This window comes from Ammospiza caudacuta, chromosome 19 (assembly GCF_027887145.1).
Source record: "Ammospiza caudacuta isolate bAmmCau1 chromosome 19, bAmmCau1.pri, whole genome shotgun sequence".
Lineage (NCBI taxonomy): Eukaryota > Metazoa > Chordata > Aves > Passeriformes > Passerellidae > Ammospiza > Ammospiza caudacuta.
Window position 1 is genome coordinate 3,605,917 of NC_080611.1, and position 23,032 is coordinate 3,628,948.

At 55.2% G+C, this 23,032-nt stretch overlaps 2 protein-coding genes across 2 annotated transcripts in view; one reads left to right on the forward strand and one right to left on the reverse strand.

The window, feature by feature from the left end:
- ITGB4 (integrin subunit beta 4) overlaps window positions 1-17,388 on the forward strand; it is a 35,113-nt gene extending 17,725 nt beyond the window's left edge. The window contains exons 20-41 of the mRNA XM_058817076.1: window positions 246-434; window positions 521-624; window positions 1,169-1,227; window positions 1,815-1,838; window positions 1,997-2,145; window positions 2,226-2,405; window positions 2,990-3,138; window positions 3,586-3,790; window positions 4,266-4,426; window positions 4,783-4,963; window positions 5,857-5,994; window positions 6,514-6,696; window positions 7,263-7,394; window positions 8,371-8,571; window positions 9,445-9,618; window positions 10,117-10,287; window positions 11,169-11,318; window positions 11,963-12,151; window positions 13,042-13,197; window positions 13,611-13,775; window positions 14,194-14,307; window positions 15,240-17,388. Of these exons, the coding sequence (XP_058673059.1) occupies window positions 246-434; window positions 521-624; window positions 1,169-1,227; window positions 1,815-1,838; window positions 1,997-2,145; window positions 2,226-2,405; window positions 2,990-3,138; window positions 3,586-3,790; window positions 4,266-4,426; window positions 4,783-4,963; window positions 5,857-5,994; window positions 6,514-6,696; window positions 7,263-7,394; window positions 8,371-8,571; window positions 9,445-9,618; window positions 10,117-10,287; window positions 11,169-11,318; window positions 11,963-12,151; window positions 13,042-13,197; window positions 13,611-13,775; window positions 14,194-14,307; window positions 15,240-15,370 (3,305 nt within the window). The 3' untranslated portion in view covers window positions 15,371-17,388. The remainder of the gene's footprint in view (window positions 1-245; window positions 435-520; window positions 625-1,168; window positions 1,228-1,814; window positions 1,839-1,996; window positions 2,146-2,225; window positions 2,406-2,989; window positions 3,139-3,585; window positions 3,791-4,265; window positions 4,427-4,782; window positions 4,964-5,856; window positions 5,995-6,513; window positions 6,697-7,262; window positions 7,395-8,370; window positions 8,572-9,444; window positions 9,619-10,116; window positions 10,288-11,168; window positions 11,319-11,962; window positions 12,152-13,041; window positions 13,198-13,610; window positions 13,776-14,193; window positions 14,308-15,239) is intronic.
- Window positions 17,389-17,679: 291 nt separating this feature from the next.
- On the reverse strand, window positions 17,680-22,521 carry GALK1 (galactokinase 1). The gene is made up of 8 exons (XM_058817075.1): window positions 22,366-22,521; window positions 21,380-21,569; window positions 20,954-21,073; window positions 20,345-20,480; window positions 19,778-19,959; window positions 18,822-18,972; window positions 18,506-18,668; window positions 17,680-17,867 (listed from the first exon to the last, which is right to left on the reverse strand). Exons 1-8 carry the CDS (start codon window positions 22,519-22,521, stop codon window positions 17,796-17,798), a joined length of 1,170 nt encoding a protein of 389 aa, XP_058673058.1. The 3' UTR covers window positions 17,680-17,795.
- Between the last annotated feature and the right edge of the window lie 511 nt (window positions 22,522-23,032).

A 23,032-nucleotide genomic window follows, 5' to 3' on the forward strand; every position in this document is an offset into this window, starting at 1 on the left:
GGGAGACCCCTCCATCCCACTCCCCTGCTGGCACCCCAATCCCTGGGTGTGATGGAACCCTCAGCATCCCCCAGCACAGAACCTGTGGAAGAGAAAGAGGTGCTCAGGGTGGGGAGACCCCTCCATCCCACTCCCCTGCTGACACCCCAGCCCCCTGGGCGTGGTGGGACCCTCAGCCTCCCCAGCACGGAACCCGTGGGGTTGCCCCGGTGTGCCCGGGCTCTGAGCCGCCCCTGGCCCTGCAGGTCGCACGGTTGGCTTCAAGGAGGATCACTACATGCTGCGGCACAGCCTCATGTCCTCCGAGCACCTGGACACGCCCCTGGTGCGCAGCGGGTCCCTCAAGGGCCGGGACACGGTGCGCTGGAGGATCCACAACAACGTCCACAGGCAGGGCATCGCCTCCCCTGCTGCCGCCAGCCCCAAGGAGCTCGGTGAGTGTCCCCAGCCTCCAGCCTCTGCCTGGGGCGTGTCTCCGACCGAGCGGGACGGAGATGGATTTGGGGATTTCTCTTTGCAGTTCCCTACGGGCTGTCCCTGAGGCTGGCCCGGCTCTTCACGCAGAACCTGACGAAACAGGACACGCGGGAGTTCGAGCAGCTGCGCAAGGAAGTGGAGGAGAACGTAGGGGCCGGGGCACAAAGGGGCTTGGGGTGGCCTTGGGGACAGCCACACGGGGGGCCGGGCAGGGCCCCTTCCCTGGGAACCCTCAGCTGTGCAAAGGAAGGAGCAGTTCTTCTTCCTTTGTGAGAATGCGCAATTATTAAGGTGATGATTGTAAGAATTGGCAAAGCATCTCATGGAGATTCTGGGTTTGCTTTGGGGCATGTGATCTGAAGCTCCTGTTGGCTTCAATTTGCAGCCTCTTGCCATGTCCTGGGATGAAATGGAATTTTTCTTCTTTTGTGAGAAAGCACAGTTTTTAAGGTCATGATTGTAAGAACTGGCAAAGCATCTTGAGGAGATTCTGGGTTTGCTTTGGGGCATGCAATCTGAAGCTCCTGTTTGGCTTCCATTTGCAGCCTCTTGCCATGTTCTGGGATGAAACCTGGTGTGGGAGGGTGAGGAAGGAGGGCCTGGGGTGGTCAGAGCGCTCCTGTGTGTGGTGGCAGCAGCATCTGCTCAGTGAGAGATACGCTGTGAATCTTGTCCCTCTTGCTCCTTGCAGCTGAACGAGGTTTTCAAGCACATTCCTGGCTGCCACAAGGTCCAGCAGACCAAGTTCAGGTAAGTCAGAGGGGGAGAGACTCCTGCAGGACAGGGTTCCCCCAGGGCACTGCTGATGATGGGATGGACCAGAGAGCTGGGGTGTGGAATCTGTGATGCTGGTCTGTGAGACAAGCCTGGTGTGGTGCTTCACCCACCCAGGGCTGCAGAGCAGAGCCCACCCAGCTGTGGAGGAGATCTCAGCTGAGTTTGGCTCTGGAGCAGCAGGACAAGTCCTAGTTCATGGTGCTCAATGGGAGAATTCCCCCTGACTTCCAAAGTTTCAGCCTGCTGCAAGCTTAGGAGTGCCTGGTGCAGGCTGGGAGGAATTTGGGGATGCCAGTGCTGAGCAGGGAGTGGCATCTCCCCCCCACAGCCTGATCCAGATGTGGTCTCCCCTGTGGGCATGTTCCTTGATGTGTTGGGAAACCCAGGGCAGGAGAGAGCAGCTGGGCAGGAGGGAACATGTGTGGGGCTCTGTGGGATGGGTTGACACCCGCAGGGCAGTGCTGCAGCTCAGGCCTGCTCAGGGCCATGATTCACACAGCACTTTGTCTCTCCAAAGGTGTTAGTCACTCTGATTTGGGTTTGGTTTTTTATTCCTCCAGGTTACAGCCTAATTCTGGGAAAAGGTAAGAGGAATTTGCAGCTCTCTGGTGCTGCTTCTCCCTCTTTGCACAGACACGTGTGGGGTGACTGAGTGCCCCACACACTCACTGGCCCCCAGCTGCTGTGTGAGATGAGTTTGCCTGGTCCCAGCTCTCACCTGCCCTTCCCTCCCCGCTCCCAGGCAGGATCACACCATTGTGGACACCGTGCTCACTGCCCCTTACTCAGCCAAGCCAGACATCATCAAAGCTGTGGAAAAACACATTTCCCACGAGGCTTTCAATGACCTGAAGGTTGCACCGGGTTATTACACTGTGACCTCAGACCAAGGTAGGGAGCAGAGCCAGGTGCTGGCTCCTGGCTGGGTACAGGGGTTATTTCCCACCTCTCACCCTTGTCTTTTCCCCCAGATGCTCAGGGAATGGTGGAGTTCCAAGAGGGCGTGGAGCTGGTGGATGTCCGTGTGCCACTCTTCATCAGGGATGATGATGATGATGAGAAGCAGCTGCAGGTGGAGGCCATCGAGGTCCCCAACGGCATCGCAAAGATTGGGCGCAGGGTTGTCAACATCACCATCATCAAGGAGCAAGGTGAGGGGCTGTGAGTGTGAGAAGTGTCTGTGTGTGAGTGTGAGAGGTGTCTGTGTGTCCCGTGTGAGGTGTCTCTGTTTGAGTGTCCTGTGTCCCAACTGATGTGGTCTGTAAGGTGCACTCTGCATTATCTGAGCACCCCCAGGTCACAGACTTGCTTGGTGACTCCTTCCTGAAGTCACCTGGGTCTAAACTGGAGCATCCTTTAATGCATCCAAAGGAGGGTCATCTTCCCTGCTGACACAAACATTTGACCATCACCAGTTTAGATGCCAATTCCTTGACAGATTAAGGGCTGACAGCATTCCTCTGCTGCTCCAGTTCACTGAGTGCTGCTGTGAAGCAGAACCTCTGTGATGTTATTGTGCTGATGTCCCCAGCACTTTCCCTCTGCTTCCCACCTGGCTGTTAAGAGCAGGGAGCCCAAATGGAAAGTGGGGAAGTCTACAGCCCATGGAATGTTATTTCATGCACAGCTCACACCTGTGAGTGACTGGAACTCTGTTCAGTCAGGGGGACACCTGTTTGGGATGTGATTCTTTGTGTGTTTGCTCTACGCATTCCTTCTCTCCTGCCCTCTCCAGCCAGCAGCCTCATCACGTTCCTGCAGCCAGCCTATTCCCACAGCCGCTTTGACAAGCTGGCCAAGATCCCTGTCCTCAGGGAGATCATCGACAACGGGAAATCCCAGGTCACCTACAGGACCCGGGACCTCACCGCCAAGAACGGCAGGGTAAGCCTGGAGCTCCTGGCCTTGGCAGGGAATGCAGGGCTGGGAAAAGGCCAGCCCTGGGGTGCAGAACAGGAGTTATCAGCACATGGCTGGGCAGGGGGGACCCAAGGCTTGAGGGCAGCACAAGGGTAAACTTTCTTCTCCATCTCTTGCTCTCTCGGGGAGGGAGGACCTGAGAGGGTGTCTGTGCCTGAGGCAGAGGGTACCAGCTGTCCCTGGAGCTGTGGGCACTGGGAGGCAAAGGAGGATTGAGGGTGATGAGGGGAAGCTCTTTGGGAATCTCCTCATGGATACTGCAGTCTGTAATCATGGAACAGTTTGGGTTGGAAGGGACCTTAGACCATTTCATTCCAACCCCTGCCATGCACAGGGCCAACTTCCACAAGACCAGGTTGCTCAGAGCCCCATCCAGCCTCACCCTGAACACACCTCTTCCTTCTCTTCCAGGACTACCTGTTCACGGAGGGTGAGCTGGTCTTCCAGCCTGGGGAGACCCGCAAGGAGGTGCAGGTGCCCTTGCTGGAGCTGACAGAGATAGACACCCTCCTCAACAACTGCCAGCTCAAGCAATTTGCTGTCGACCTCCTGCACCCCAAGTACGGCGCCAAGATCGGCCGCTACCCCCAGACCACGGTGACCATCGCTGACCCAGGTAGGGGCTGCAGCCGGGCAGTGGCAGCGGGGGCTGTGGGACCTCCTCCCCAGGCCAGCCCAACCCGGTGCGGTGCACAGAGTTCCATCCTCGCCCAAAAAGCCGCAGCGAGGCCCCTCCAGCTCCAGCCGGTAGATTTGGGTCCCCCTCTAGAGGCACGAGTGGGAACAGTCAGTGGGTGGGGAGAGGATGGATCGTCTCCCTCGGTAAAGGAAATAGCATGGATTCTTAATTCCTTTTCCTTGGGAAATTGAATGAAAAGCCATAAAAATAAGAGACAGGTAAGATTTGCCATGAATGGTGAGTGGTGATTCCTGTGGCTGGACAAGCAAAACTGTCATCAAGGGGGTCAATGACATAAATAATAATAATAATAATTTTCACAGCATGGCAGGGCAGTGCTGAGAGAGACACGCTTTCTTCTTTTTCACCCAAGGGGTAGGACTGGCACTGACATAAACTTTTTTGTCTGCAGAGCTGGTGGATGGTGTCCCCCCGATGACAGGCCTGGCCCAGGTCCCTCAGTCCCCCAAAGGCCGCCTGGGTGCACCACTTAATCCCGATGCCCGTGCCCTCAGCTCCAGGGAAATCAGCTTCAACTGGTTTCCTCCACCAGGAAAACCCCTGGGCTACAAGGTAAGGGGTGAGTGGATCCCAGGGAAGAGTGTGGGTCCCCTCCTGCAGGTGTTTCACCCAGACATTTGTACCAAAGGGGTCCAAGTGCACATCCAAAGGAGGGAACAAGTTCACCCCTCCTGGTCCCCTCCATCCTTGAGGGACCATTTCTGGTGGATGAGAGATATGCAAGAAAGATTCCTGGTGGGTTCATCTCCAGTTCCATCACTTATCATGAAGTGCCCAGACTGTCCTGGCCTCCCATTTCAGAGGAATGCCCCTCCACCATTCCCAAAGCTGGTTTAGTAAGAGACAAGCAATTTCTCACCCATCATGTGAGGTTCTGAAGGAATCACGGCTTGCACTTGCTTTGCCAGGTGAAATACTGGATGCAGGGAGACCCTGAGTCAGAAGCCCATCTCATTGATGTCAAAACCCCATCAGCAGAGCTGACCAACCTTTACCCCTTCTCCGACTATGAGATGCAAGTCTGTGCCTACAACGCCGTGGGAGAAGGGACTTACTCGGACATCATCCGCTGCCGCACGCTGGAGGAGGGTGAGTGACCCTCACCTTCCTGCCCTGAATGTGGGAGCAGGCTTGTCCCTCTGCACCAGGGGCAGGGTGAGTGACCCCACACCTTCCTGCCCTGCACCTGGGAGCAGGTTTGTCCCTCTGCACCTGTCAGGATCTCTAGCTTATCAGAGTGACTCTAAGAAAAGTTTGAAAGTCTCTTTTCCCAGCCCGAGCTCTTGAAGAATGAGTCAGGGCTCTTCATTTCTCGGTCTCAAGGTTTATTGCATCTTATCTATAAAATATTTTCTCCTACCCTGCCAAGGTCCATTCAGCAGGACAGTTCCAGGCACTCTGCCTGCCCCCAGGGTGGTGTTATGTCTTTATACTAAAAACTACGTGTACAATATTTACAATTGCTTTCCAATACCTATCACCTATGTTAGACAGTGAGCTTCTACTCTAAACCAATTTGTAAGTGCCACCATCACAGCAGAAGATGGAGGCCAAGAAGAAGAAGGAGAAAGGCTGAATAGACCCAGTTCCCTCCATCTTGCCTCCTGAGCCCCCATACCAAAAACCCCAAAATCTACTTTTCCACCCCCACGATAACTTCAGTATTATTCTACCTAAACTCTGTGGCTTGCAGATCTTCATCTAAGGCTGGTAATTTGCTCCAAGGGTCATAATCAAAACCACAGGTGTTTTGGGCTCTGTGCCAGGGTCTCTGAGGCCCCTGGCAGGGGTCCTGGCCATCCTGGACAGCCAGAGGGATGTCCTGGGTCCTGACATGCACCCAGCACCAAGGGCAGGGCTCCAGCCCTGAGCTTCTGGTGCTCTCAGGGCCAAGCACAGAGTGTCTCCCACCGCAGCCCAGCTGTGATCTGGGGAACTCTGGGTTCCTGACTCATGGGCACCCTTTGGTTTTGCCTCTCCAGTGCCCAGCGAGCCCGGGCGCTTGGCTTTCAACGTCGTGTCTTCCACGGTGACCCAGCTGAGCTGGGGCGAGCCCGCAGAGACCAACGGGGTGATCACAGCCTATGAAGTCAGCTATGGCCTGGTCAATGAGGACAATGGTAAGAGCTCATTTTTGGATGGGACAGTCCAGCTGGGCTGAGGGGCTGGAGGATGCTTCCTGCAGGCTGGGCTGGTCCCAAACAGCAGCAGCAGAGCCAGAGCAGATCCAAGCATGTTTCTTTTGAGAACTGGGGTTTGGATGGGTCCCTTCTTGATGGAAAGAGCACAGAAAAACCACCAGTCAGGATTTAACTCTGCAAATGCCAAAAAATCTCTGTTCCCATTCAGTTACATAGTGTTTTATGTTGTTTTTAATCTCATAAACTTAGTTCAAAGGTGTAGATGAAGGGGTGGGGTGCCAGGAAAGAGTTATTTGTGACACACCAGCAACAGAAGACTTCTCCTGTAGATTGACTTCAGCCTTGGGTTTGGGCATTGCCCTGAGGCAATGCTGTTTGTTGTGAGCAGCCCAAAGAGCTGCTGCACTTTCTCCCAGAGCCAGACTGTATCCTGACACCAAAATGTGGGGTGTTGTGGGGTCCTCTGTGCCTGGTGGGTGACATGCTCGTGCCTTGCAGTGCCCATCGGGCCCCTGAAGAAGGTGCTGGTGGAAGAGCCCAAGAAGCGCGTGGTGCTGATCGAGAACCTGCGCGAGTCGCAGCCCTACCGCTACATGGTGAAGGCCAGGAACGGCGCGGGCTGGGGGCCGCAGAGAGAAGCCACCATCAACCTCGCCACGCAGCCCAAGAGACCCATGTCCAGTGAGTGCCAGCCTGGGCAGGGGCCACAGGGGCAGCAGCAGTGCTGGAAGAGTTCCCCATCACGCCAACTGTGACGGTGTTCACAGGGGCCTCAGGCTGAGGGAAGAGATGAGGATTTGACTCCATGTTTCAGAAGGCTTGATTTATTATTTTATGATATATAATACATTAAAACTATACTAAAAGAACAGAAGAAAGGATTTCATCAGAAGGCTAGCTAAGAAAAGAATAGGAAAGAATGATAACAAAGGCTTTGTCTCGGACTCTCTGTCCAAGCCAGCTGGGCTGTGTAATTAGAAACAACTAACATGGACTAATCAAAGATGCACCTGTTGCATTTCACAGCAGCAGATAATCAATGTTTACATTTTGTTCCTGAGGCCTCTCAGCTTCTCAGGAGGCAAAATCCTAAGGAAAGGATTTTTGATAAAAGATGTCTGTGACACCCACAGACATCCTGTTTGCTCTGCTGCTCCAGCCATCCTGGGAATGCTGAGGGCCAGCCTGAGCATTGTTTGTCTGGTGTTTTGCTGCTTGTCTAATGGCCCTTTCCACCTCTCCTGCAGTCCCCATCATCCCTGATGTCCCCATCATTGATGCAGAGGGAGGTGAGGACTATGACAGCTACCTGATGTACAGCGCAGACGTGCTCCGCTCTCCAGCAGGCAGCAAGAGGCCCAGTGTCTCTGATGATTCAGGTTCGTGTCTCTGAGCTTGAAAAGGTCATTTCTAACATTCATTTTCCTTAACAGCAGCTTTCAGCAATGAGCTTCACTGCTCCTTTCCATCTCTCAGGTGATCCAAGTTGTGGAGATGGTGGAAATCAGCATTTGCAAAGCTCAGTAGCTGCATCCATGGGAACACTTGTCTGGTCACAGTGTAAATAAGGCCAGTGCCTCCTTGTTGTAGCCATGGGGCAAAGAGAAATCTCAGTGTGGGGTGGGAAAGGAGTTTTTCATGCCCCCTCCCCTCTCATCTTCTCTTTGTGTTGCCATTTGGCTGGACCGTGAGACAGCAGCAAAAAAGCACCAGCAAAGACACAAACCTCTGAGTCCCCTGGATGCTCAAGGTCTAGGCCAAGCCAACAGGAGGGAATGCAGCAGTGCTGGGAGGGCACTGGCCCTTCTTCCTCCATCCCTTCACTTTCTGAATGAGGCTGACTCCCTGGTCCTGTGCTGGGACATGAGCCATAAGTGAAATGATGAGGTGTGTCTGTAGGATCTTCTCTGGAGGGTTCTCCAGGGCCTGGCACCCAAGAGTGAGCTCCTGGTCTTTTCAAGGTGATAGGAACATCAGGAGTCTGACCACCCTGAGTGCACATCAAGGAGTGAGGAAACCTCTCCTGAGCAGAGGACAATTGTTACAGACTCTTCATGCAGGGACAGGAGTACGGTGGGACTTTGCCTCTCACCTTTTGTCATGAGGGACACAGGGCTGGAAAACAGCCCGGGGGTTGAGGAGCCCCCCTGCATGTCACCTCCCAGCCCTCTCCACCGACTGATGGCTGCAGCACCTGAGCTCCTCAGCTCACACCTGGAACACGGGCTGTGAACAGGCATCATCCCCACTGCTGCTTGTCCCTTCCTGTCCCCAGCAAGCAGCACGGAGGTGGTGGGTGGCCCACCCTGGCCCCTGCAGCCCGTGCCAACACCAGTGCTTGCCTTGTCCCAAAAGGCTCCAGGTGGAAATTTGTGCCGTTGCTGGGGGAAGACCTGGACCTCCGCCGCATCACCTGGAGGCTGCCACCCGAAACCATTCCCCGCCTGTCTGGCAGCAGCCGCCTCTCCTCGGACACCGAGGGGCTCCTCCCCGAGGAGGACAGCGCTGTGGCTGCTGGCACTGCGAGGAGGAGCGCCGCGCCCCGGCCCCAAGCAGGTGAAGGACGGCTCCTACGGCACTGAGTGTCCGGTCTCGTCCTGCTTTGAGCTGAGGAGCCCGGGGAGGGGCGCTGTGCCCCCTGCCTCCCCCTGTGTGCCCACCCTCGTGTTGGTGTGATCTGCTCCAAAACCTTGTCCTGGTGTGTCTGCTCACACGGGTGGCAAGGTAACCCCCATCTCGGCACGGACTTGGGAGCCTGCTAGCAAGTTGCTTCTACCAAGGCTGGACCTTCGAGGCAGGAGCAAACTCAGATGATACCTGCTAAGTGCCACCTCCAAGGGCAGCTCTTCACAGTAATTAAGTGCCCTGAGCTGGGCAGGTCTGCTGAACTGTTAAACAGAAATCACTCTCTTGTAGGTGGCTGATCTCTCCTGGCCTGCTGGGAGGGGATGGGGATTTGTTTGTCAAGGCCCAGAACAACAGAGCGGAGTTTGCTTTTCAGATCCTGCTGAGATGGGATCCAGAATGAGATCTGGAGAAACGTCCTCCATAAAGGGCCACTTTCCTTCTTCCACCTTCTTCTAAAATCTGAAATTATTAACTAGTGTTTGCGTCTAAGGGAGATGTGAGAGAATGTGGCGAGAACCACAAGGCAGTGCCCCAGCAGGGCCGAGGTCTGGAGTTACCTTGGGCACCATGGGTGTGTCTGGTGCAGGGAGAAGTCTTTGTTTATCTTTGTTTCTGCGTCTCATGTTTGGTGTTGTGGCCTGTTCTAGATGTAGCGTTCCAGAATCACCTTCCAGAGTGGCTGAACCTGGGATTCAGCCAAGGCAGAGGGGGCACCATGATGCCTCCTGCTTCCTCCCCATGGAAAGTGGAGCAGCAGCTTTGTCCATGACCATGTTCCTCACTGTGTGCCCTCTTCCACAGAGCACTTGATGAATGGCCGGGTGGACTTCTCCTTCCCCGGCAGTGCCAGTGGCACCCTGACCAGGACAGCCAACACCAGCTACCACCAGCTGAGCTCCCACGTGCACCAGGAGCACAGGGTGATGGGCAGCTCCTCGCTGACCAGAGACTACTCCACAATGCTGATGGGGCACGGTGAGTACCACAGGGGTGGGACCTGCCCTTCCCTTCCATCCCCGTGATTGTCTTTGGACCTGCACCCTGAGGTCCTCGTGGGGTGAGGACTGTGCTCACAGCTAGGGTGGCCTGTGACCCACAGGTCCAGAAGGTCATGTCCCCACCACGGTGTCCTGGTGCTTTGCTAAGGCCTCTCTGCTTCCAGACCAGTTTGGAAAGGGGTCCCAGCCCTCACAGGCAGGGTGCTCAGGGAAGGGAGCTCCATCCTTATCCTCACACCATGAGGCACTCCAGGGAGAGCACACGTCTCTTCTCCTCACTCTTCCAGCACTCACTCTTCCAGCAGTGTGGTTGCCTTTCAGCTCCACGTGTGTCAATCAGCTGGTGCTGACAGAAGGTGGCTTAAAGATTCTTCAGACCTGAGCCTTAAAAAGTCACCTGTGCAGGAGTCTAGGCTGAACCTGATCTGAAATCTCCAATGGTGTTTTTCTCTTTCTTCTTGCACCACTTCTGTAGATTACCCAGGGACGCTCCTCCCTCCCATCCGTGAAGATGCTGGGAGGACACTCCGGCCCCGGGACGTGGGTTTCAGGAGCAGGGCAAAGGTGAAGGGTTACTACCCCAGCATTGGCTGTCGGGACTCTATAATCATGACTGATGGGTCCACAGGGATGTGCAAGTTCATAGGTACAGCCTGTGCAGTGTTTCCTCCCAGCCACACATCCCATAACAGCCCAGCCACCATCCATCCGTGAGCTGCTGCCATCCACTGCTCACCCCAAACCTCCTCTCCATGGCTTGCTGTATGCTGTGCTGATCTTCCTTCTGACCCAGCCTGCACCTCCATCACATCACCTTTCCATTTGCAGGTGAATTGCAGGTTTCAGCCCACCTGGACTGATTACCATTCACCATCACTGCTGCCACCGTGCTCTGATCACCCCATTGTCCCCATTCTCTTCATTCCTAACAAGCTTCTTGTTCTCAGTCTTACTCCACAGGCCTTTGGAGAGCTCTTGGGGAGAACGTGTGCTCCTTATGAGATGTCCCTCTGCAAGCTCCTTGTCAGTGAAGGGCTTCAGTCCTGGGAGGCTGCTGAGCTCTCTGTGAGCCTTGTGTCCTAGTGGGATGAGCTGAGGAGCACCTAGATGTGGTCCCAGGCCTCCTAAACAGGGTCTGGAGGGCTGATTTAGCTGTAGATTAGGGCCAGTCTTAATTGACCTACACCTGATGAAGTCTATGAAGCTTCTGGACGGGGTGCTTAGGGGTGAGGAAGGTCACAGCCAGCACCAGGCCCCTTCTCAGGGCTCTCTGCCACTGGGGCACATTGCTTACATTAACTTGTCCCACCCAAGCTTGGCACCCTGAGGCTGTGGGACATCCCTGTGGCTGTGCAGAACCAGCCAGTCCCCCTCATGACAGGTCAGCTTGCAGAGATGACATCTCACCACGTCCTCCCCGAACCATCAGGACCATCCCATGTCTGCCTGTGCCACCCCCTCCTCTCCCCCCGCCCCCTTAACTCCCATCCCCAAAACCTCCAGCCTGATGTTCCCTTCGTGCCTCAGACTCCAGGAAGCCCCTGGGCATCCCTGACACCCCCACCCGCCTGGTGTTCTCTGCCCTGGGCCCCACGTCGCTCAAGGTGAGCTGGCAGGAGCCGCGCTGCGACAAGGAGGTGCAGGGCTACAGCGTGCAGTACCAGCTCCTCAGCGGAGGTCAGTGGCACCCCCTGGGCTGGCTGGGACTGCTGGGTGCTGGGGAGGCTGCTCTGGGGCTTCTGGCTCTGCATGATCCTGCTCTGAGCCAGGGATATTGCACCAGGTGATCTCCAGAGGTGCCTTCCATCCATTCTACCATTCTGGGATTCAGGGTCCTTGTCTAGCTGCCTTTTTTTTGTGAGGAAATGTTGCAGCTACCTCACAGCTTTCATTCCCTGTTTCTCCTCGAGGGAGAGCAAGTCCTGGAGTTGCTTGTAGAATCATCTCTCCTCCAAAAAAGAACCCCTTTTGACTGGTTCTCTCCATCAGCACAAACAACTTACTTGAATTTTTTTCAACACATAGGACTTGGAAGAAGGATTGAAATGAAAATATCTTATTTTTACATGAATCTCAGGACAGTATTAGTGAAAATATAATTCTTTTGTCTGAAACTCATTGAGTTTTCAAGAAGATGTTGTTTCTCCCAAGCCTTTTTCTCCCTGCACTACCCATTGTTGGTGGCGAGGTGTGATGGAGATGGTTGGGGAGGGACCCTGGATGGCTTTTGCAGGCAGTTTGAGACAGAGTTTAGGTGCAAGTTGCAGCTCTGTCTTTGTGCCTGCAACGTGGTGTTGACATCTCTTGCTTGTGTGTCCCAGGAGAGGTGCAGAGGATCACCATCCCCAACCCCAGCCAGAACTCGGTAGTGGTGGAGGACCTGCTGCCCAACCACTCCTACATCTTCAAGGTGAAGGCGCAGAGTGAGGAGGGCTGGGGCCCCGAGAGGGAGGGAGTCATCACCATCGAGTCCCAGGTGGACCCGCAGAGCCCGCTCAGCCCCGTGCCAGGTGAGCTACTGGGACAGGAAGGTGGCACTGGTGGCTGTGCTGCTCTCTGCAGTGCTGGCCTGGATGTTTTATCTCCTCTTGACACATCCTTGTCGGGATCTCTAGCTGGTCACAGTGACCCCAAGAAGAGTTTGAAAGTCTCTTTTCCCAGCCTGGCACTTGAAGAAGGAGTCAGGGCTCTTCATTTCTCAGTCTCAAGGTTGTTTATTGTTTCTTATCTATAAAATTCTTTCTCCTGCCCTGCTGAGGTCCGTCCAGCAGGACAGTTCCAGCCACACTGCCTTCTCCCAGGGCAGTGTTATGTCTTTATACTAAAAACTATGTATAAAATGTTTACAATTGCTTTCCAATACCTATCACCTATGTTAGACAGTGAGCTTCTACTCTAAATCAATCCACAAGTGCCAACATCACAGCAGAAGATGGAGGCCAAGAAGAAGGAGAAAGGCTGGATATGCCCAGTTCTCTCCATCTTGCCCCCTGAATCCCCGTTCTAAAAACCCCAAAATCTACTTTTTCACCTTGTGATAAATTCACTATCATTCTACTTAATTTGTCATGGCTTGCAGATCTTCATCTAAGGTTGGTTACTTGCTCCAAGGGTCATAATCAAACCCACAGGCATTTTGGGCTCTGTGCCAGGGTCTCTGAGCCCCCTGGCAGGGGTCTTGGCTGCTCAGGACAGCCAGAGGGATGTCCTGGGTCCTGACACATCCTCACCTCTCTTTTCCTTCCTCTCAGTTTGGAACAGGACCTTCTTCCCCACACTCTCACTTCACACTCTTTGTCCAGGAAGCTGAGCCCTTGCAGCTCATTCCATAAATGCTCTGTGCAGATCCCTCCCAGGCTGCCTTTGCTGTGATTCTGACTTGTCTCCTGTGCCCTGGCAGGTACCCCCTTCACCCTGAGCACCCCCTGTGCCCCTGGACCCCTGGTTTTCACTGCCCTCAGCCCGGATTCTCTGCACCTCAGCTGGGAGAGGCCCCGCGAGCCCAACGGGCCCATCCTGGGCTACAGGATCACCTGTGAGATGCTGCATGGAGGAGGTACAGTGTCACCACAGCCCCCTTGTGCTGAGCACCAGACACCTCCAGCTAAGGCAGCAATCTGCTGCATTTTGGCTGGGACCAGGAAAAGAGCTGTTTGCAGATAAAGTGTGGGCACGAGGCTGATTCCAGGCCTGGGAGATGGTGGCTCCTGACACTTCATGCCATTGCATGGTCTGGGCTAACAAATGTGGTGAGAAGAGGAAGGACTTAATCCAAAACTCCATGGAGGGTGTTGAGGCTCCCCACTGCAGTGAAATGGAGTTGTTTTAACCCTCAGTAGAAGTGGATGCAGGCCTGCAGCCCGTGGGTTGTAAGGCTCAGGGACAGCCAAGGCAGCAGAGTTGAGGAGTTGTGTGTTTGGAGGGATCATTGCTCTGATCTGTCTTCACCACCTTGTGTCTCTGGATTAGGAGAGCCCAGGACAATCTATGTCGAAGGAGACAACCTGGAAACCACCCTGACTGTGCCCCACCTGAGTGAGAATGTCCCATACAAGTTCAAAGTGCAAGCCAACACCACCCAAGGCTTCGGGCCTGAGAGAGAAGGCCTCATCACCATTGAATCTCAGGACAGAGGTACAGTGCCCTTGTCTTTGTGGAGTGCAAAGAGAAACCTCTCAGAGCAGGGAGCACAACTCCTGAAGTCACTTTCCAGCTCTGGTGGTGACTCCATGCTCCATGAAAGACATGGAGACAGTTTTCCATGAGGGCAGTGCTGTGCCTGGTGAGCACTGTCCCAGTCCTGGTGCATCAAATGAGGGAGCACCTGCCTGTGTTTAACTTGTGGTGAAACTTCTGCCTGTTTCTACAAATACCTGGAGGCAGCTTCTTACTGCCCAGTGTGAGACCTTCCCAGTCCTCCCTGTTCCTCCTGACCCTAGCTCTAATATCAACAAGGGAAGATTCCTGAGCTTGCTGGTGCTCACTGGGCAGTGTTGAGGATTTGGAAGCTCTTTGTTATTTCTTGACTGTTATTTCCTTTCCTTCTCCCCAGGTGCTTTCTCCCAGTTTGGAGGACAGCAGTACATGAGAGAAGTTTACAAATTCCCCACTGACTACACCACCAAAACCAGCATCAGCCATTCCTCTCTGGATCCCCACTTCACAGGTAGGGGCTAATTGTTGCTTTTCAACCCTCAGAAAACAAAGGGTATTTCTTCTTTCCAAAGGTCTGAGGCTGCTTTTATCAGGTGGGATTGAAGAGGGTCAGCTCTTTTCCTCCCCTGCGTCCCTGCTTTGCCCCAGGGAGAGCTGCAGCCATTTCCACAGGTGCTGCCCAGTCCTGGAGGAAATGCTGCATTTGGGAGTCCTCCAGCACTATCACTAAGGACCAAATCAGAGCTCTTCCTGCAAGGTTCAATCTCTTCAGAGCAGACAGAAACAGAGCAGTGGGACAAACATCTTTATTCACATCAGTGTAGTTGTCCCATGTTATTCCCCTTGAGCTCATGGGTTCATGCTGAAACATGGAGAGTTTGGGAGCTGTCAAGAAATCCAAATCCTTGGCTGACATAGCAAAGCACTGGGTCACTTGGTGTAGTTGTGTTTGCAGAGGTTCCAGGATGAGGGAAGAGATGAGAATCTTGACTCTGTGTTTCAGAAAGCTGATTTATTATTTTATGATATATAGTATGTTAAAAGAAAAGTATATATTAAAACTATACTAAAAGAATAGAAGAAAGGATTTCTTCAGAAGCCTTGCAAGGAATAGAAAGGAATGATGATAAAATCTTGTGACTGACCAGAGTCTGAGCCAGCTGACTGTGATTGGCCATTAATTAAAAACAACCACATGAGATCAATCACAGATGCACCTGTTGCATTCCACAGCAGCAGATAATTATTGTTTACATTTTGTTTCTGAGGCCTCTCAGCTTCTCAGGAAAAAATATCCTAATGAAAGGATTTTTCATAAAATATGTCTGTGACAACTTGGTGGGGAGAGGTCCCTAAATGCCATTTCCTATGATGGAAAACTCGTGCCTGGAGTCGTGGGGCAGAGCAGACCCTGTTCCCTATGACCCCACCCTTCCCTTGCAGATGGGATGCTGGTGACCACGCAGCACGTGGAGAGCTCCAGCAGCACCCTGACCCAGGAGTTTGTGAGCCACACGGTGCTGGCCAGCGGGACCCTGAGCCAGCAGCTGGAGAGGCAGTTCTACGAGGCCTGAGCTGGGGCAGGCCGAGCACCAGCAGCACTTCTGGGATCAGTGCCAGGATTTATGGAACAACCCAAAGGGGCTTCACCCAGCTGGTGCCTGGGCAGCTCCTCCTGCAGGCACAGACCCTCTGAGGCACTCCAGGCTCTGCACTTCTCCTCTGGAGCCCAGCACACTCAGAGCTCTGGGTGTGCGAGCTCATCCTCCAGGGCAGAAATTGGGGTGTCTCCATGGCTTCAGCCTCCCCAGGTAAATGGAATGGAATGATTTTATTGTCAGGTCCACCGTTTTGAGAGGATCTCAGGTGTCAAAACCATGATTTGTAGAGGGTCACCATTTCCATTTTTGCTCCAGGCTCTCTGGTGACTCACCTGTCCACTGGAGTTGTTTTGTTCAATATGGGGGTTTTATGAGAGCTGCAAGGTAGGGTTTTGGGGTAACCTGTGCTTTCTTATTGCACCTATTTGTGTCTGTCCTTTGCTGCTGACATTTGGTACCACGAGAGCAAAGACTAACCTTTCATTTGTGTTGCATTACTTCAAGGCCTCAGATGCTTTTTTTTTTTTTTTTGCATACAACACTGTACAGTTTTCATAGTATATATACAAATATATATAAATGTATTTTATTATTTTATAAAAAAATGGAGGTGGATGAGATCTATGCTGAATGTGGAGGCTACACTGGAACTGTGGCTGCTGGGAAACATGAATAACAGGAAGAAATGAGTCAAGGGCTTGATCCAAAGGCCATTTTAACCCTGTGATGAGGCTGGTGGGCTCTGCCTTGGACCCTTCAGCCCCAGAGGCTCCAGTAGGAGGCTGCAAGGGCCCAGATCCACCCACTGCAGAACATCTCCCAGCTGGAGCACTTGGGCACAGAAGGGCTGGGAGCTTCCCAGAGGCGAGAGACGGGAACTGTGCTGGGATTCCTCACACAGCTGATGTGGACAGAGGGAGATTTCAGGGCAGAAGATGTTGGGTACCTTTTAAAAGACTTTTTGCCCAGCAGCAAGATCCATAAAGGGACCTGTGCTCCATCAGTAAACACAAAGGAAGAGCAGGCCTGGAACAACAGGCACTCCCACTATCCCGAACAAGTCTGAGAGTCCTTTCTTCAGCCTCAGCTTCAGCTCCCCTCACACAGGGCTGGGCTGAGCTGAGACCCTGCTGGGTTTGATGTCCCAGTGCTGGGCAGGATCCCTGGAGGCTCCCTGCCCTCTGCCAGGGACAACAAGCAGTGCAGCTTTCCCTGCTGTGTTCCAGCTGCATGGGAGCAGCTGAGGAGCCTGCCTGGAGCAGCAGCTGCCACTCTCTGGGTTGGAGCTTCCAGCCAAGGCAGCAGCTGCCTGGGCCCCTGGCTGCATCACCAGCCTGCTTTGATCTCACAATGAACCTTGGCTTTTTTGGTGGTTTTCTTTATGTCTTTTTCTATTTCTTTTTTTCTTTTGGACTCTGAAGAAGAGCTCACCACCAACAGCTCCTTCTCCTCTTCAGGCATTTTATTTTACTGGGGGAAGGGCTGAACACCTTTCAGCCAAAGATGGATGTGGGTGAATCAAGTCCACGGGAATCTCCATGACTGCAGGTGGAGCTGGGTCAGTTTTGAACTTGGCTCCAGGGATCCTTCACCAACCCTGAGGTTTTACTGTGCCTTCAAGAAGCATTATTTCTCCTGAGCAAGCACCAGGGGCATGAGGCTGCCTCCCTCCCTGCTCCCTTCGTGCCTGGGGTTGGGATTTTGTCTCCTGCTCAAGGACTCTGTGACCCTTTAGGATTTGTGCCCCAGGGTCAGACACTGAGAACTGCCTAAACAGGGACTTTCCCAAGCATTTTAACCAAAGATGATCCTTTTCTCCAAGAGCAGAGCCTGCCCCATCAGCTGCTCTCCAGGGGATCAGGCCTTCCCCATGCACATGCACTAACCCAGGCCTGTCTTTTTTAATTTATCTGCTTGTTGGAATTGGTGCTGTTTCAGCCTTTCCAAGATGGATCCAGAGCAGGTCTTTGATCAGATGGCTTCCTCTTGCACTCAATAAATATTTTCTCTATATTCTGCCTCTTTATTGTTGATTTTTTTTTAAAGTAAAATAAAAAAATCTCTCCCTCCATCTGCAGCAGATGCAGGGCAGGGGCCAGAGGGAGATTCCCAAGCAGGAACTTCTACCAGGTGTCAGTGCCTGCAGCTCCTGCACTGCCATCCCCTCCTGTGACTGCAGCTCTGCTAATGGTTCCTTGCACCAGTGCAAATGGAGATAAACCAGTATCCTCTGAGGAACACTCCCAAGTGCTTTTGGCCCACACAGGCACAGAACAACTATGCAAATGCTTTACTTTTATTAGGTAAGTGAGGCAGATGGACAAACTGATCCCCTTGGGAAAGCCTTGGGGAGGGAGGCAATGCCAGCCCAAGGTTCCCAGGGGAGGTGGTCACTCCTCTACATGGACAGAGCCTTTGCCCCTGCCGAGGGCTTGCTGAGGTAGAAGGTGGCTTTGCCACTGTATTTCTCCTGAAAAACAAGAGGAGCAGTTGAGGCTGGGGGCTGCCAGAGCTGGGGGGAAAGGCCCTGCTGGCCAGTTCCACACTCACCTACCTCCACTCTTCACTGAACAGTAACTCCTGGTCCTGTTTCCTCTCTCCCACCTCCCCCAGCCATTTATAGAGTGCACCATGATCTCATAGAGCAGTAAAATGAAGTTCTGCCTTGTCCACAGGCCCCATGTCCTGACACCCCCATTCTGCTGGAATTTCCAGCTACCTGAGCACACCAAGGTGCTGAGTTAGGGAACACTGGTGATGGCACTGAGGGCTATAACTGCCAGTGTTCAGCTCAGGAGTACCCAAGCTCAGCTCAGATCACTTTTCTGTGGATGGATTTGGCCATCCTGAAGCTCCCCCAGCACTTTTTCACTCCCTTTCTCAATGCAACAAAGTCCTGGGGCAGGGCTCTGTGACTGGCACGGTACTGAAGTGCCTGCAGGAGCTCAGTGGCATCAACAGTCTCAGGGCCATGGATGGGCTCCAGCAACCCCAATGGCTCAGGAGTGACAGTTCAACAATGTCCCTGTGCTGTGCCCCTGAGTGTCCCCTTGGGATCTTTCAGTCTCTTATTGTTGCCCCCCATCCTGGGACTTTTCTGCCACATACCTGGATGTGCTTCTTGGCTTTGTCTGCAGCCCCAGCCTTCAGCAGCGTCACCGTGCAGCCTCCAAAGCCTCCCCCGGTCATCCTGCTGCCATAAACCCCATCCACTTCCAGGGCTGCTGCCACCAGCTGGTCCAGCTCCGGGCAGCTCACTTCATAGTCATCCCTGGAGAGAGGAGAGCCGTGCTCAGCCCTGTCCTGCACCCTGGGCACAACCACTGCAGCCCTGACAGCCCCAGCTTGTGCAGCCACTGCCACAGCAGCAGTGCTGGGTGCTGCAGACCCTGGCCCAGCTGTCAGCATCCTCGGGCACCCTCACCTGAGGGAGTTGTGGCTCTCCACCATCAGCTTCCCGAAGGTGGTGTAGTCCTTGTCCTGCAGTGCCTGCGCTGCCTCCTCTGTCCGCGCTATCTCGCCGATGACGTGCCTGGCCCGCCGGAACACCTCATCCCCCAGGCGGCTCCTGGCCTCTGCAGGGACATTTGTGCTCCTGCAGCAAAGCCTCACAGCCTGCAGGATGCTGCATCCTGCATCCACCCTGTGCCAAAGCTTCCCTGCCCGCAGCACATCCCATCACAGAGTGTGCGCCCACCCACCTGCCCCGGGTCTCAGCCCCCGGGACACCAAGCTCCTGTGTTGTGGTGCGATGTAATAAACTGTTTCAGCTCTCCCAGTTCCTTCCCCAGATATGCCACCAACCTCTCCCTTCCCCTCCCTTGCCCCCTTGCTGAGAGCTGTCCATCAATCTTGGCATTGCAGCAAGGGAGTAGTGTGATTGAGAGAGTTCAAAAGATGCCTCTCAGCCCTGGGGACATTGGGCCATCCAGGTGTCATTTGTCCCCTGAGACTTCCCCTCCTTTACCTGGCTGGTGGGATCCCTATCCCTTCCCTGCCCCTCTCCCTGGGGTTAAAAGGAACAGCAACCACGGGAGTTCTGCTGGAGCTGTTGCTGCATTCAGAGGCCTGTGGGCCAGAATAAAGCTCTGGATCCAAACCCTCCATCAGAACTGACTCCTTTTTCTTCACCTCGCCTAAAGCCTTTCTGCCAGAGGTAAACCTGAGGTCCTGCATGCCTGGAGTTGTCCCAAGTGCCCAGCTGCAGCACACAGCTGGCCAGAGGCATCTCTGAGGTGAAACCACCACAGCTGCCACCTCTGGTCAAGCAGCAAGGCCCAGACGAGCCCAGGCACGTTCCACCCGGCAATACTGCTATTTAATTCCAATACTCCTGATGCCCCAGGGAGTGACCAGAGGTGAGGGGAGGGCTGTGCCCACCTTCCAGCTCGGCCATGGTGGCATCCCTGAGGCTGGCCTTGCCCAGGGCCGCCGCTGCCTCCTCGCACTGCCGCCGGCGCGTGGGGTACTCGCTGCCCGTCAGCGTGTGCCGCACGTTGGAGTTGGTGATGAGCACGGCCAGGCTGGGGTCTTTCAGCGGCACCAGCTTGGTCTCCAGGGACCTGCAGGGACAGCTGAGCCGTGTGCCCGCCCCGGCTCGCACACACCTGAGTCAGGTGAGGCCACGTGGCAGGCAGAGCCTGAGCTACAGAGGCAAAGTCCAGCAGGTTTGGGATTTCACTCCAGCACTGCACTCCCTCCCAAATATTAGTGCCATAACAGACCCTAAGGACCGTGGGAAAGACAAGCCAGGCAAGGAGCAGAAAGGTTGCAGGAGGAGGAATCAAGACCAGGAGGAATAAAAGCGCAGGCTGCCCCACGCCCATGAGGAGGTTCTGGGCTGCGTTCAAGGGTTAACCTCTCCCTGCACTCCTGCCCTCGGTTCATGGCCACGGGCCAGCTCAGCCCCAGCTGCTCGAGGAGGTGAGCACAGCACCTGCCCCTGACCTGCAGTCGATGAGCAGGGCGTGGCCCTCCTGGCCCATCACGGAGATGAACTGGTCCATGATCCCACAGGGCATCCCGGCAAACGTGTGCTCCGCCTTCTGGCACGCCAGCGCCTTGGCTGACAAATCCCCATCGTCTGTGCCACAGCAGAGACACACAGGTTAGCAGCTCCTGCCACTTTGTCCCTTGCCTGGGGGCAGGGGAAGCAAACATGGAGGTGAAAGGTTGTTTTCCCAAGGAATGAGGTTTTACAGCTGCAAGTGCTGGCTCCTGCACCCCTGCATGGCCTCTATGCCAGCCTGGACCTCAGATCCAGCTGGATAACTGACACTGGTATTTCAGGTATCTTGATTTTTGGGGCCATTAGGGTGGGGAGAGGATGCTCCCAAGGGAACTTCCTCTCATCCCCCTGGCCGTGGATTTTAGACGTCTGGGCAGGTGAGGCTGGATGACCAGAGGAGCCACACAGGCAGGGCAGTGCCAGCTGAGGAGTTGTTACCCGTTCACAGCAGCATTTTCCCAAGGGCTGTGTGATCTAGCTAAGGGCACCTCCCTCACCCCAGCTCCCCTGGAAGCAGATGCAGGGCCCAGGACAGGCTGCTGCCTTACCAGGGCAGAGCTGCTGCAGGAAGGTGTAGGTGGCCACCTCCAGAGAAGCCGAGCTGGAGAGGCCCCCGCCCAGGGGGACGTCACTGGCCACGACAGCGCTGAAGCCTGGCATGAGACCACCTGCAGGAGCAGAAGGGAAGGGAGGAGGGGGGCCATGAGCCCCTGCAGGGCTGTGTGTGCCCCACAGCTCACTGGGAATGGCACAAGGAGCCCCTGTGCAACAATCAGAACACAGGGTGACCCACAGCAGAGTGTGACCCTGCAGCCCCCCAAGCACAGGAACCTTTGGAGCTGAGATTGAGTTGGCTGAAGCCTGGTCCTGGCAGAGCTGCAGGATTACACAGACACCAGAAGAGCCTCAAAGCTGGATGTGAACAGCAGCTCCCTGCAAGGGGGGCTCTGACCCACCCCTCAGCCCGGCCTTACCCCGGTAGTGCTGGATGATGCCCTTGATGTAGTTGGCCCATTGGGGCTGCCCCGGGCTCAGGGGGCTGCTGGCAGTGGGAGCTGGGAACTGCACCTTGTGGGGCTCATCTGCCTCTGCCGAGGTGGTGACGATGGAGATGGTCTCGTCCTGCGTGGGGGCTCCCACCAGCACCGTCCCCAGGTGCAGGGCCTGGGGTGGGGAAGGTGGGCTCAGACCCTGCAGCACCCCTTGGAGCATCCCCACGGGTGGCAGGTGACAGCTGTGGCTGCTTCAGCCCACAGCTGGAGCACCCAAGTGCTCTCTTTAGCCCCCAGAGCCCCACTGCACACTCTGGCTTGGCACAGAATTAAAATTCCTGCCTATTTACTGACCCACAGGGTCAGTCCTCCCACTGAATGCTGGGCCTGACCCCCAGCTTGGTGCTGCTTGTTGGGCTCCGGGGGAGAGGTAATCACGCCAAGAATGGGAGAGGCTTCGGGACGTTTCCTTGTCTGTCAGGGAATTCAGCTGACCTGCTCCCACGCTCCTCGGCCTCACAGTAATTAATTATCTGTAGATTTGATTTAGGGCTGAGTGGGGACTTCGCCGCTGAGCCAAAGCGGCTCGGAAGGAGCAGGAAGCTCCTGCTGCTCTGAACCATCTCTGCCACCAAAACATCGCTCTCTGGGAACGGGAAGTTGTTTGTCGGGGCTGCAGAAAAAAGGCTCCAGCCTCTCGGAGAGGTGGTTGGGAATAGAATCTCATCCCCGTGAAGCAGCGAGGAGTTGGTCTGCAGGGGGGGCTGCAGCAGGTCCGGCTCCGAACGCCGCGCTCTGGGCAGGGGATCCCAGAGGATCCCTCGGGGTCCTGGGTGGGCTCTCCTAGAGGGGACGCCCCGGGGCGGGGGTGGGAAGGCGGTGGCCGAGAACCCCCGTGGGCTGCCAGGCGGACCCGGAAGGGTGACACGGCGAGAGCCCGGGGCCGGGCGGCAGAGCACGGCCCTTACCATGGGCAGCACGAAGCCGTCATTGTAGTCGGTGTGCTCCCCGATGAGGTTCACCCGGCCGGGGGCCCACACCGCCAGCAGCGCCGGACCCCCGAAAGCCTCTTCGTGCACCCGGCGAGCGGCCGCCAGCAGCGCGGACGTACCGGGCTCCGCCATGGCCGAGCTGCGCCGCCCCCGATGGGTCCCGCACCGCCCTGAACCGCCCCCAGGAGTCCCGCACCGCCCCCGAGCTCCCCGAACCGCCTCGAGTCCCCGAACCAGCCCGAACCGCCCCGATCGCCCGAACCGCCCCCGAGCGCCGAGAACGGCCCCGAGCACCCTGCGCCGCACCGGGAACCCCGAACAGCCCCGAGCGCCCCCAACAGCCCCGAGCACTCCGCACCGGGAGCCCCGAACAGCCCCGTAAACCCCGCACCGCCCCGCACCGCCTGTTCTCACGGTGCTGGGAATCGCTGTCCGTGCGCATCCCTACGGACACGGCGCACCCCCACACCCCGAGTGTCCCTGCTGGGGGGCCGGCACCGAAGATTCATAGCGCATATATCCATATGCCAAAGCCTGTGCTAATACACGTAGAGATTAATACGTGTTTGTTTTGCACATGTGTCTCATATATGCGGGTTCTGCCTGTGCAATGTATGGAATTTGTGTATCTGTACAGATCAAT